Source organism: Neovison vison, chromosome 6 (genome assembly GCF_020171115.1).
Source record: "Neovison vison isolate M4711 chromosome 6, ASM_NN_V1, whole genome shotgun sequence".
NCBI lineage: Eukaryota > Metazoa > Chordata > Mammalia > Carnivora > Mustelidae > Neogale > Neogale vison.
The window spans coordinates 50,362,709-50,376,547 of record NC_058096.1 but is presented as its reverse complement, the minus strand read 5'-3'; the positions used below and the strand labels follow the sequence as shown (position 1 = coordinate 50,376,547).

The 13,839-nt window shown below is 34.4% G+C and overlaps 1 protein-coding gene across 9 annotated transcripts in view; it reads right to left on the bottom strand.

Moving 5' to 3' along the window:
• Positions 1–13,839, bottom strand: part of ZPLD1 (zona pellucida like domain containing 1) — a 117,800-nt gene that overhangs the window by 46,287 nt on the left and 57,674 nt on the right. For 8 of the 9 annotated variants that reach the window (XM_044251292.1, XM_044251300.1, XM_044251293.1 and 5 more), the window contains one exon: positions 344–457. The exons of the other annotated variant lie outside the window; for it this stretch is intronic. In XM_044251292.1, the coding sequence (XP_044107227.1) occupies positions 344–449 (106 nt within the window). In that variant the 5' untranslated portion in view covers positions 450–457. The remainder of the gene's footprint in view (positions 1–343; positions 458–13,839) is intronic. 9 annotated transcript variants of the gene reach the window in all.

Below are 13,839 nucleotides of genomic sequence, written 5' to 3'. Positions count from 1 at the left end.
TTTGAATGTCTGAATTAACTTATGAGGAGAAAAAAAAGGCATTAATTAAGCAAGTTTTGATGAAATCAGCTTCTCCCAATTCTATCACCCAATAACCGATATTTTTCACATTTGTGAGCAGCCATTATAATAATATTAACTATGATGAACACTTTGTATGTTAATCTGGATATAAATTACAACTCCAGAAAAATGTCTTTTGTCATTTGCCACTTGTTAATATCCACTTAATGTAGATGGATATTACTTCCCTCCATTTTCCATATGTATTTAAGGGCCTTACTATTCAAACATAATCACTCTTTGCAGATGCAATTAGAGAAAGGATTAAGTTCAGACTTACCAGGAAATCTACTGTGGAGGTTGGCATCACAGTTGTAGCCATTAAACTGAGCAGACCCCAGAAGCACTCCAATTGCTAGAAGCAACAGCAACCATATTCGTTCCATTGCAAAACCTAGAAAAGAGTTCTTATCATGTGTACATCACCAGCTTTCACTCCTTCTTGCTGGAAAGACTGAGGCTGATCTGAACTCACGGTTGTATAGGAGACAGGCAGGCTATCTCCATGCAGATAAAGCTCATTTAAAGTCTGAGGATTATGAGAAATAATTATCAGAAACGAGGCAGACATTTTGGTGACAATATTTGTAAATTGCTCCCATTCTTTGGTGTCAGTTTGCTAAAGGAGACAAATTCAGACTGTTCTAGTGGAAGAACTAAGATATAAGTCATAAAGCTTGCAAAAGAAAATGTATTATAAATAAGAAGAGCTCAAACCAAATATTTCACAGATTAGAACTACATATGTAGACAAACTGACCAATGTAGAGACAATTTTGCACTTTAAAATATCAATATAGGGGTGCCTGGGTGGCTCAGTGGGTTAAGCCGCTGCCTTCGGCTCAGGTCATGATCTCAGGGTCATGGGATCGAGTCCCGCATCGGGCTCTCTGCTCAGCAGGGAGCCTGCTTCCCGCTCTCTCTCTCCCTGCCTGCCTCTCCATCTACTTGTGATTTCTCTCTGTCAAATAAAAAAATAAAATCTTTAAAAAAAAAATACCAATATAATTAAGAGGGATTTAACACTCAATACTTGATTCTCAAAGAATTCTCTATACTATTAATAGCTAAACAATGTCAGGAAAAATTTCCCCTCAACAAAGGAATTCTAGACTGTGCTGCTTCTCAAAATCAGTGTTGTGTGTATCATTTGCTTTTTTTTTTTTTTTCCAGAAACACAGGGCTAAAGCAAAAGGAAGAATAGAAAAATACTATGTGTGAACTGACATCACCCTTCCATCAATGACTCATCATTGGTGGGTAAATAAGACTGATTATACAGATAAATGAGCACCTTGAATTCTTAGGAGAAAGTAATGGAAAGAGATTTTTTAAATTGTCATTTTGTGTTGAACAAACAAATATAAACTGGCTTTGATAATTAAACACCAGTCAGTCTGGTGTTTTTATTTTTTTTTCCCCCACATGCCCTTTTTTTGGCCAGATAAAGTTAAAACATCTTCCAAAAGCACCCAATTTAGTCTCAGTGCAATTTGTGCACTGAAAAAAAAAAAATCATTTGGGTTGGTGGTTTTGGTCTGTGTATAAAAAGCAAAAAGAAAAGAAAATTGTAAATGGTTTACTCAAATAATTTAGTGCATTTTAAAAGCTTGGGGTTGGGGGGGGGGTGGTAGTTTAGCTTCCCTTAAAGATCTGCCCTTAGATGATTAATCAAGTCTTTAACAAAAGGAAGGAAATATATTTTGCTTTTGAACCATCATTTTAGTATAACAAGTTTATGGTAACAAAGTCACTTTGGTAAGGATGTGGGAAAGGAAGGCATGAGTTTACTCTCAAAAATAGACAGAAAAAATATTCAACTGGGGCTTCCTTCCTTCAGCATTATAACATGCTATTCAGGTACCAGCCTCATGACTTTTGGGAGAACAGCCATATGTCTGGTTACTTCTGATTCCCTAGGACATTCAGTAAACTAAAATTTCACAGAAATGGCTGACCCAGATCCTGGGTTCTCTTGGCCATATCTATAACATCATTGTCTAGTTCCTCAAGGCACTTCAAATAGACAAGAAATCCTTGCTCTTTTGGAGTCTTTGGAATACTAGTAGGGAAGATATCATCTTGTTTTGAGCAGTAGATCCCATTCCACACAAACTTAGTATACACCCTACCCTCCTCATATAGTATACATATGCCTTCTCATGATAGCTCCCATTGATTCCCTCAAGGCTTTGGAGACTCTAGACTCATACTGTTGTCTCCTGATCTAGAAAAATAGACATTTCTAGATTATATAGAGTGGTGTGGATCCATCCCTTAGGATTCACAGAGTCAAGAATTTTCATTGATGAGTGATTTTTATTCTGAAACACTTTCTAGTTTTTATATTCTTTCATAGGAGAAAAATAACACTTACCATTTGGACACTATGCATGAAGAAGACACTGTGAGCCAGATCATTTGCCTATTGTCTCTAATTCATATTCCTTATAATAACTGAATGAGATTGCATTTATTATTCCATATATATAGAGAAAGACAAATAAGTCTCAGGAAGTTTAAGTGGCATGGAAAACATGTGGAGAAACCAGATTTCAACTCCAGGTCTTTCTAGTAACATTTGCTGTTCACACTACCTAAATATCATCTCTTATTAAATAAATTTAGTATTATTTTTGTTGTTATTTATCATTAGTCATCGGTTATTTTTCTTTAAGTTTATGAATTAATAAATCTTTTTGCTTTCCTTTTTTTAATTTTTTTTTATTTTTTTATTAGAGAGAGAGAAAGAGTACAAGCAGGAAGCAGGAGGAGGGGAAGAGAGAGACTAGGAGAGAATCTTAAGCAGGCTTCATGCCCAGCACAGAGCCCAGCACAGGACTTGATCTCATGACCCAGAGATCATGACCTGAGCCAAAATCAAGAGTCAGACCCTTAACTAACTGAGCCATCCAGGCATCCTATTAATTAACAGATTTTTAATAGATATTTTCACCCAAAATGGATAAACAAATTCTTATGTGGTAATTGCAATCTGCTTAGATTTTTATAATACAGGCATTATGAGGAAGAAAATTATTTTTTTAAGTGGAGAAAAGTCCCTCATTATGAAAACTGTGAGAATTATTGCTACAGACTAAACTGGATACATCTATGTTTACCAAAAATGGTTGAGAAACTCATGCTATTTGAAACAGCCTACCAATAGTGGTGGCAGCACTGTTGTGAAGATTAAAACCCTTCATAAATATTTTTTGATGAAAAAAAGATAGAGATAGAAAGAAGTTTGAGTTAACAGAATATACATTGATTTTTATTACACCAGATATGGATTCAAGCACCCCCTAGTCATTCTCTGTATTTGTCATTTGAAAATCAGGATGATGATTGCAAGACTAGAAACCGTAAGTGCATAAACAATACAGCACCTGCACCCCAACATTCATAGCAGCAATGTTCACAATAGCCAAACTGTGGAAAGAGCCAAGATGCCCTTTTACACATGAACAGATAAAGAAGATGTGGTTCATATATACAATGGAACCATCAGAAAGAATGAATACCCACCATTTGCACTGACAGGGAGGGAACTGGAGGAAATTATGCTAAGTGAAATAAGCCAGGCAGAGAAAGACAACTATCGTATGGTTTTACTCATATGTGGGACGCAAGGAATAGCACAGAGGACCACAGAAAGGGAAGGACAACTGAATGGAAAGAAAATGAAGAGGGAGACAACCCATGAGAGACTCTGGACACTGGGAAACAAATTGAGCATTACAAAAGAGAGGAGAGTGGGGGGACGGGGTAACCTGGTGATGGGCATTAGGAGGACATGTGTGGTGATAAGCACTGAGCGTTATACGCAACCAATGAATCATTGAACACTACATCAAAAACTAATGACGTACTATCTGTTGGCTAATTGAGCATAAGAGAAGAAATTTTCAAAAAACAGGGAGGATAAAAAAGAACATAGCATAGTGTGGACATACAGAACACACTGAAATACCAGTTTCAGAGTCACCACATATTGAAATGCAAGTGATACTTTCTCAAGTACATCCAATAAAAAGAGACAGTGAAAGGGCCTGTGCTTCTTTGGCAAAGCCACATGTTCTGGAGCTAGACTGCTCAACACCAAGGTGTCCATGATCTAGTAACAGCTCTGTGCAGTTGGGTGACATTATATTTATCATGGTGTTTGTACTGTTCTGTGTGTTAATATTAAGGTCCATCAAGCAGGAGATTCTTAAAGGACATCCCCATCTCTTGTGTAGGTATCCACATTTTGATCCCTATAACACATCTCAAGACTTGGGGAGGCTCTTTATAGTCCACCTGCAAGTTAGAACAAAATGATGAACTATTAGCATGCAATCTTCCCACCGTCCATCTCATCTCATCATTTCCCCTGCACACAGAGACCCCGAACATCATCTCACAGAGGCAAGCTTCGAAATGTTATCTTGCCGCAGGTCCTAAAGTTCTTTCTGAAATGGAATTGCCTGGGATTTGGGACAATTTTGAGACTCTTTACATTCACTAAAGCATAAAGTCCTGTTTGCTCAAGCACCCTAGTTCCTAGGCAGCTATAATTTTAGACATGCGTACTCCAGTTCTGGTCTGGTTATAAAAGCTTAGTTGAGCTTCGCATCACAAAGTAGAACCCAATTTTCATTGTCCATTCTGGTGGGACATGTTGTGTTTGCTCTCCCATCATGGCTCCAGCAGACTCTGTTTGAGCAAAGGTATTTCCCATCTTCGCCACCACAGCTAAGTGCAACAACCAGTGCCCCAACTTCAGTGCTGACAATGGTATGCAGGACTGCCTAACACAACCAATAATCCAAAACATTCATAACAAGTTCTTAGATTAAAAAAAAAAAATTGGAGAAATTGTGCACAAGGTTTTTGCATGAGTTTCTTAGCTTTGTATCTTCATAAATTTAAATTGATGGGGATAAAGGAGGGAGAGGAGAGTTATGTCCACAACACTGAATTTTAAGGAATTTAGGAGTGTTAATCCTAAAGTATAAAAAGAGACACTCACATCTCTTAAACTGGCACTAAAAGGTTCTGTGTTTTATATGTGGCAATTCAAAGAAAATCATGGGCCAAGTGATTTGCTGTCAAACATGTCCAAGTTTCACATATTAAATTTTCTTTTTAAAATGGTAATTTCTTCTAAAATATAAATTCTGTTTTATTTGCTTAAGATTGAACATGAGTCAGAAGAATGCAATTTCATTTTCAATTCTCAATTTTATGTAAATTGATATGGTTCTGTCATAAGCACCGTTCTCTAGTTTTGCATATTTGATTGTCTTATTTTGACCTTCCTTTTACCAAGATCTGTTATTTGCCAGGCATTGTGCTATATTTAGTATTCAACCACCATCGTAGATTTATTTTTTTACCCATGTTACAGATGTGGAAACTGAAGCCTTAAGTTTTTCATTGACTTGTTCAGGGTCACAGATCTAGAAAATGATAGAGTAAAATTCAAAACCAAGCCTGACCTTTGTAATGATTATAGTACTCTCTTTGGTTTAACTGGAGTATGTCAAATAAATAAAATAAATGTTCTGTAATCTTCAGAGAGTAAATTATATTAATAACATATACATCACATATGCCTTTACCTAAACAATTCTGATGATTAAGGCAAAATATTCTTAAGATTTACATAATTGTCATGACTATATCACTTAGGCAATGAGGGCCATAAAGATATTATTCTTTTCACAGATTGGCTTAATGGTAATACTAGTGAGTTTTAAGAACTGATCATGTACCACAATGTGGTTTTTTTTATTTATTATTTTATTAACGAATAATGTATTATTTGCTCCAGGGGTACAGGTCTGTGAATCTTCAGGCTTACACACTTCACAGCACTCACCATAGCACATACCTTCCCCAATGTCCATATCCCAACCACCCTCTCCATAACCCCCTCCCCCCAGCAACTCCCAGTTTGTTTTGTGAGATTAAGAGTCTCTCATGGTTTGTCTCCCTCTGATCCCATCTTCCTTCATTTTTTTTCCTTCATTATCTCCCAACCGCCCACTCTGCCCTTCAAATTCCTTATATCAGGGAGATCATATGATAATTGTCTTTCTCTGATTGACTTATTTCACTCAGCATAATACCCTCTATTTCCATAATACCCTCTATTTCCATCCATGTCATTGATAATGGCAAGATTTCATTTCTTTTGATGGCTGCATAGTATTCCTGTGTGTGTGTGTGTGTGTGTGTGTGTGTGTATCTTACCTCTTCTTTATCCATTCATCTGTTGATGGGCATCTAGGTTCTTTCCATAGTTTAGCTATTGTAGACATTGCTGCTATAAACATTCGGGTGCACGTGCCCCTTCGGATCATTACATTTGTATCTTTAGGGTAAATACCCAGTAGTGCATTTGCTGGGTCATAGGGTAGCTCTATTTTCAACTTTTTAAGGAACTTCCATGCTGTTTTCCAGAGTGGCTGCACCAGCTTGCATTCCCACCAAGAGTGTAGGAAGGCTCCCCTTTCTCCACACGTTTTTTTTTTAAGCACTTTATACCTGTCATCTAACCATGAGATAGGTAATTTATTTGTCTTACTCTGGGGATAGAAAACTAAGGCACAGATATGTTAACTAACTTGCCCAAGGTTAAACAGATAACCAGAATTAAAGTCAAGATTCGATGCACAATGACTCTAGAAACCACCCTCAACTATCACATGGCATTTCCTTCTAGAAAACAAACCTACACTCCTCAAAGGGAAAAATGGCAATCACTTAGTAAATTTGATCAATAAAGATTATTCCTGCATTCATTTATTAAATACTATTGAATGTTTACATATGCCTGGTACTATCCAGCGAGGGGGGCTGCTGAAAACTTTTTGTCTGCCTAGAATCTACATTCTAGTAAGAAAGTCAGAAGAAAAGAAAATCTGTAAGTAAAATACAGAGTATATTTGTGATAAGCACTATGAAAAAAAATAGAGCAAAAAGAAGGATAGGAAGTTCTGGGGTGGAACAATGGGAGTATTAAAATTTTAAATGGGGTAGTCAGGGATATATAAACAATACATATAAATGAAAAAATTACTTTAGTTATGAACTGCCAGATCTACCTCTTTTTAATTTGTACTTCACTTTTTTTTTTTACATGATATAGGCATTTCCCAAATAAAACAGACTTTTAGTACATAAATTATTCTCTGGGAAAAACTTGGACATTTTGAACAACTGCATTAACCTTTTCAGATGAATAAAGGTGGCCCTTAGTGTCTGAGAAAAGCAATTTATTAAATAGTACCCCTGTGACCTGAGAAAAAGTGAACAAGTTCAAAGTTCTTTTATCTACTCTCAAGAAGTAACTTTTACAGAAAAAATGGGTTCAATCATTTATCAGTTTCTTACTTCCTTAATTTTATTCCCTATATATAGACCATCTGTATGATACTGTTCTAGGTGGGAAGAAAGATAGGAAATTCAAACATCAGCTCTGCATATGTTTAATCATCATGCTAAGATGGATTTTCTTTCACTAAACCAAAGCTGATCATTTTATCATACAGATTTTAAAAATATGAAAGGGGCCTTTCGCATCAGTGATTGCCCTAATTCTCTCATTGTCAGCCCTCCTCCAAATCTATTAGCCATCTGCTCTGCACAAGCTTGCTGGTTTCTACAGGGAGCATAACCTCAGTCCTGGTGCTTCTGTATCACCCACCCAAGCCTGCCCCTCAGAAAAGATAAAAAACAGTTCATTATATTTAAATGACTGGAAATAGTGTAGAGGGCTCCGGGAAAGAGGAGAAGAAATATGTATATTTTAGCAGAGATCAAAGTTTAAGTTAAAGGAATAAAGCCCTTTAAAGCAACCAATAAGACCCAGGTAAGAACTGGGGCAAAAAGGCATGGAATTTGTACAGGTAGGCAACTGTCCTGCTCAGTGAAGTCTCAAAGTGTTACATGGCCTTGCCTCTAGAAAAAGAAATTATTAGTTCACCCTCCACAATCATCAGTTTTAAAGTGCTGGAAACCACAACTATTTAATGAAGAGACATATTTTCTGATGGGGTGTCTAGACTGAAACTCTATGCTCTTTATTTCCATGTTCCACTTAGACATTAAAGGCAATAGATATACTAAAAGGAAAGTGGAAAAACTTTCATCAGAAATATCCATTACTACGTACATACACATTCTCTAACATAGAGTGTCCTTGTCTTGCTAAACAAAGAATAAAATGTACCATGTACTTTCAGAAAAATGCCTCAAAGAAGGAGATATGCTTAGCCATCAAGAAGATACTCAGAAATTTTATGACTAAAGATGCTGATGTATACCATGAGAAAACGTGAATGCTCAAGGCTGTTCCTAAGAGAAAAGCCCTCTCCAATCTTCTCTGACACACTGTTCATTTATTTCTCTTTGCCCACTTCTCTCATTTGTCTTTCTGCTGAGGGTTTTCTTGAGTAATCTATGGAATTTAAATGATCTACAGTGTTCAGTTTAAACATTTATTCTAACACCTTAGTTTGGGGGGGTACTGACAGATTGAACTAGGTCACTCTAAAAGCCTTTTTTTTAAATAATTCACCAGTTTCATTTTCAAGGTATGTGTACATTTTATCCTACTGAAGCAGCTTTGAAGATATGTTAGTATATTAACTTCCTCTCAATTTTCATGAAGTACCATGATAACAGATTAATAATAAAATGATAATTTATCTATTTATTTTTTTAATTTATTTTATTTTATTATTTTTTATCTATTTATTTTAAATGCCCATTTCCCTGTAATTAGCTAAATAATTAGCAGTTAGTATGATTATTGCCAAACAAAAATGTTTCTTTCTTAATAGAGATAATATACAAAATATTTATGAAAAGGCACAACAGAAGAACCAGTCAATTAGAAGAGACACCATGCTGACATATGCTGGCTGAATACCAACATAACTTCCAAAAAATCGAAAGTATTTGCATGGATACCAATAATGATAATGGAAAGATAACTTCATACCCTGGTCAGTTCTTGCCTAAGAATAAAGGAGCACCCTTTTTAGCACCCCCACTATTTGAAATTCCTCTGTTAATTAATTCACTCATTTTATTTATTCATTTTTTTTTTTAATAGAGCGATTTCTAAGTTTCAGACCTGGGGCATTGTGGATCCAGTGGTGAACAAAATAAACATGGTCCTTACTCTCTGAGTTTATGCATTAGAAAGGGAGATAATAAATATAAGGTAATATGTATTACTTAGTAGATACTATTTTTCTTATATTTTTTGGTTTATTTTCTTTATCAGTCCATCCATCTATTCTTGTGGTGATGGTGATTTTTGCATCATTTGGTATTAAGTTTTAGACAATTTGGTTTTTAGTATTTCAACATATATTTCCTAAGAATAAAAGGACCTTTTCCATATAACCACAATACCATTACTAAACTCAATAAAATTACAATTAATTCATAATAGCATCTAATATCAATACTATATTCAGATTTCTCCAATTCACTGAAAATGTATTTTACAACTGATCTTTCCCCAATTCAGGATACAAAAACAGAGACCAAAGAGATAATATAACTAAATGCAAAGGTTTATGTATTGTATTTGAATTGTTACATTCCTTTAGACTCTTGAAATATAGAATTCTCACTGCTCTGGTATCATTTTATAGCCATAAGAATTCTGTTGTCCTATCAGCCCAAAATAATACGAGAAAATACAAGATTCTGTAAAAATCAGAACAATCTAAATCAGGACAAATTCTTTCAAATATCTTAAAGAGTCAATAAAGGCAAAATGTAATCAAAGATTAAAACTGTACCATTGGCATTTCAGAGAGAAAAACTGGGTTATGGGTAACATGAATCTAGAGAATGTTAGAAATGTGGGTTATATGGTCTGGATGAGTTATGTGCACTATAAGAACAATGAGACCAATCTCTTCTCTAATTTATTAAGTCCTTGTATAGAAAATAAATAAGACTATGTTGCATGATGCTTACAAATAAGAATCTATCCATTGTCCCAGGCAAAGCCTCTGACTAATAAGCAATTGCTGTAAGCTTAGAAGATAATTGCTTTCTAAGTGGGTTAGTATCTCTTAAATCCAGGAATATGTAGGCATAGAAGTATTTAAGATAATCAAAAATTAGAGTATCATTTCTTTGTGTCAAAGTACTAATGCATGTTGATATTCTTTGTAATTGTGTGATCTATTTAAAGTTAGTTCTTTTATTCTGATTTAAGATGTGTAACTGAGTAAATAATTTAGATTTTTCCATAGTTTGGCTATTATAGACATTGCTGCTAAAAAAATAATTTAGACTTTTTATGTAAAATTGACATACTTTGAAGATTATATATATTACTGAAATACTTAAGAAAATATAAAATAGAACATATTTAAAAACCTATTTTTTATATTTGAGTATTAGTTGAATACTTTAGATTTTTTATAGCAGATAACTCTTACAAACATACTAAACTTTATCTGATTAAAAAATTAATATCTTATTTCCTTTTTAGTATGTTAATAGCTTTTGCATATAAAATCAAATATTACTCAAAGGCTTGTTAAAAATTGTACAGTCTACTAGAACTTATAGATAAAAAGCTATAATTGAACTTAAAATCTTTAATAATAGCTAGATTTGGTCATTTGTAACTCTAATTGAATGTTAATCTTAAGACACCTCAGAATATATTTTTCAGTTACTCAATATAGAGCATCAGAAGAAAAACCTCACACTAAACACAGAATAAGTGGTTGTTTTGCTTCAGAAGCCACGTTAAACATAGAATTCACATAATCAAACATTAAGTTCATATACCCCATACTGAGATGTTCACACTCAGACAATTACAAGGGAACTAAGATTGACTGAAGGGTACTAGTTTGATGTAGTCTACCTCACATTTACACAGTCATAAATCAATTTATTGACTGGCATAATAGGAAGACTGAAAATACTATTTAAATTAATTAACATTTCTTTCTTTTCCTCCCCAAGATTATATAGTGGAATCTGCTGATGACGAATTCCAATTTGATATGACTACACAAAGTACACAGAATACACATTTCTGAATATGTGTTTCTATCCTCAAAAAGTTTTTAATCAGAGGGGAAACCCTTTAGCTTCACAGCAATTATATCAATAGAACTTCTAGAAATTAATTTAGAAGAATATCTTTATGACCTTGGGATAATGAAAGATTTCTTATGAAAAAGTTGTTTTACCATCATTTATTATAGTCTGTGTTTACCCACAACCTCCTTGTAGAGACTCACTGAGATATTTTTGTTTCCACGTTGCCTATCAATTTGTAGAATGTAACACTTATGTAGCAAACACTAGCATACTTCTGATTAAATACAATAATGTCTTGGGTTCTGGTTCTCACTCCATCACTAATTGTCTGTGTGGTGTTGGGCCTCTTGTGGGCAGTGAACTGTTTGATGACAAGATGACTAAGAGGACTTTCAGCTATCAAGAGCCAAAGAAACCATGATGTTTCAAGAACTGGAGGAGAGAATTGTATTAAGTTCCTCAAGGCCTCCTTTCTAAAATCACCTCCCTTATCAGAATTTAGGCTTACAATATCAGGAGATGTTAGAGATCTGCTGCCTTCCTGTCCTCTCCACAACAACAGAGGGGGTGTCAAATGTTGCACCCAGAATACCCTCATGTCTCTCTTATCATTTTATAAGAAATAAAAATCAGCAAGGGGCTCACAGATTAATCCCAATCATATCAAGGGAAAGCATTATTCCACTTTTGGACAGTTCTGTTCTTCTTCTGGTAAATTAAAATTATATTAAAAATAAATAAGCTGCTATTGGTTTTACACTCTTATTTGTTTCTCCTTGAATCTACATTTTTGTTTGTTTCTCAAAGGTCTCAAGGCTTTCAGGAAGCAATAGTCACAAAATAAAGTAAAATAAGCTGCTGGTAATTTGTAATAGCACTTTGTTCTGCCTCATACATTTTCAACCCTGTCCTCATTAATGTTCATTTCTTTTTTATTATTTGTTGAGCTGTTTGGGGGAATGTAATATTAACCTTCATGACATCACTCTGAGGAATACATTGAAGCAACAGAGCTGCTTTTGATTTTTAGATGTGGGAATTGATGCCAAGTGGCTAAATGGTTTTCCCAGGTAATACATACTTGTTATAGATAGTACAAAAGAATATAACTAAAAGCATCTCCTTGAAGTAATAATTTCTAATATCTCAAAATTAGATGTTTGATAACAACAAAATTGCATGGACAAAATACAATACTTTCGGCCGTGATAAAGTCGGATCCACAAAAAAGTTTTAGCCAGTCAGATCAAATAGTACATATATACAAAAACTTTAGTTAAGAATCAATGTTGAAATCAGGGAGAATCTAAAATTTAAATCCTCGTATATAAACATTTCAGTCAGCTCTATATTAAATGCTTCTATTTTATGAATTAAAAAGACCACTCATGGAGGTGATCAGTATATTAAATCCTTTATCTGGAAATCAGTAATTAAAAGAAAAGAATTAAGCATTAATCCTGATTTTCAAGTAGCAGCTATATTTCTGTTTTAAAATGACTTATCAAAAAAGTGTGTGTGCGTGTGTGTGTGTGTGTGTGTGTGTAGGCACTGTAGCAAAACATTAAAGCTTAGCTATTATTTTGATCTTTTGTATATTTTACATTTATCATAATAAAAACTCAAAATACAGTGACCTACAGCTAACTTAGTCTAACTGTGATACCTTAGGTAACCCACTTTACTTGTCTTGAACTCTCTTACTATCTATAAAATAAAGACTTGCACAGTCTAAGTGACTAAATAATTATAAGTACTTTACAGAACATTTGAAAAATTTTTCATCCCTTTTCCATTAGCATTACAGAAAAGAAGCAGAAATCAGTCTAACTTATTTATAGGATCAAAGTCAATGATGTCAAGACATTGGATAGTGAGGAGTTTTGAAGGGAAGGGTAGTTACCACTTCTTAAGAAAAGAGCTCATGAGCTTTTGTGGCTTTGAGATGAGCATAATTCTAACAAAATCATAGCCCCGCAATAGCCAGTGCTAGGAATATAAGATATAACTCTAGTTACAACATTTCAGCTTCTGTCTCATAAATCAAAATAATCTCTGGGATCTGAAGCACTAGGTGAATTGTAGAGATGATTGTGGGCCACAGTAGGTAAGGTCCTTACAGTGAGTCTTAGTCAATAAGTGAGAGAGAAGCGGGTGAACAGAAAGGAGGAGGTAAGAAGGACATATTATTGTGGATGAGATTACAGATAATGTTGTGTCATGACTAGTAAATTGGGGTCTTTGGCAAAATTAAACATAAATTCTTCAGACACGGAGATCACACTTCTTCAGGAGAGTTTATTTCACACTATAGCAGCAAATATTCCATTAAGACCAGTTTGAAAACTGGGGCTCGTTATGACAAAAATGTCTCTGACCCAAAGCCTGACACAAAAGATTGTCACCCAGCAATACAGAATTAATTTTCAAATGAATTTCAATGAGTGTTTAGTTTAGTCCATTCATTGGATGACTCAAAATAAAAAAAAAAAGAGAATAAAGTATAAATGAGAATAGAAGTTAAGTCTTTGAAACACAAAGAAATCTCATTATTTGTGCTATTTGAAAATCTAAATAAAATAACCCTCTTCATTAAATACAAATCTTCACTGAACAACAAAAACAGCTTTGTTTTCCAAGTATCTATACAACTATGATACTTTTAGGAGAATTCTATAACCCACAGACCCTGTTGAA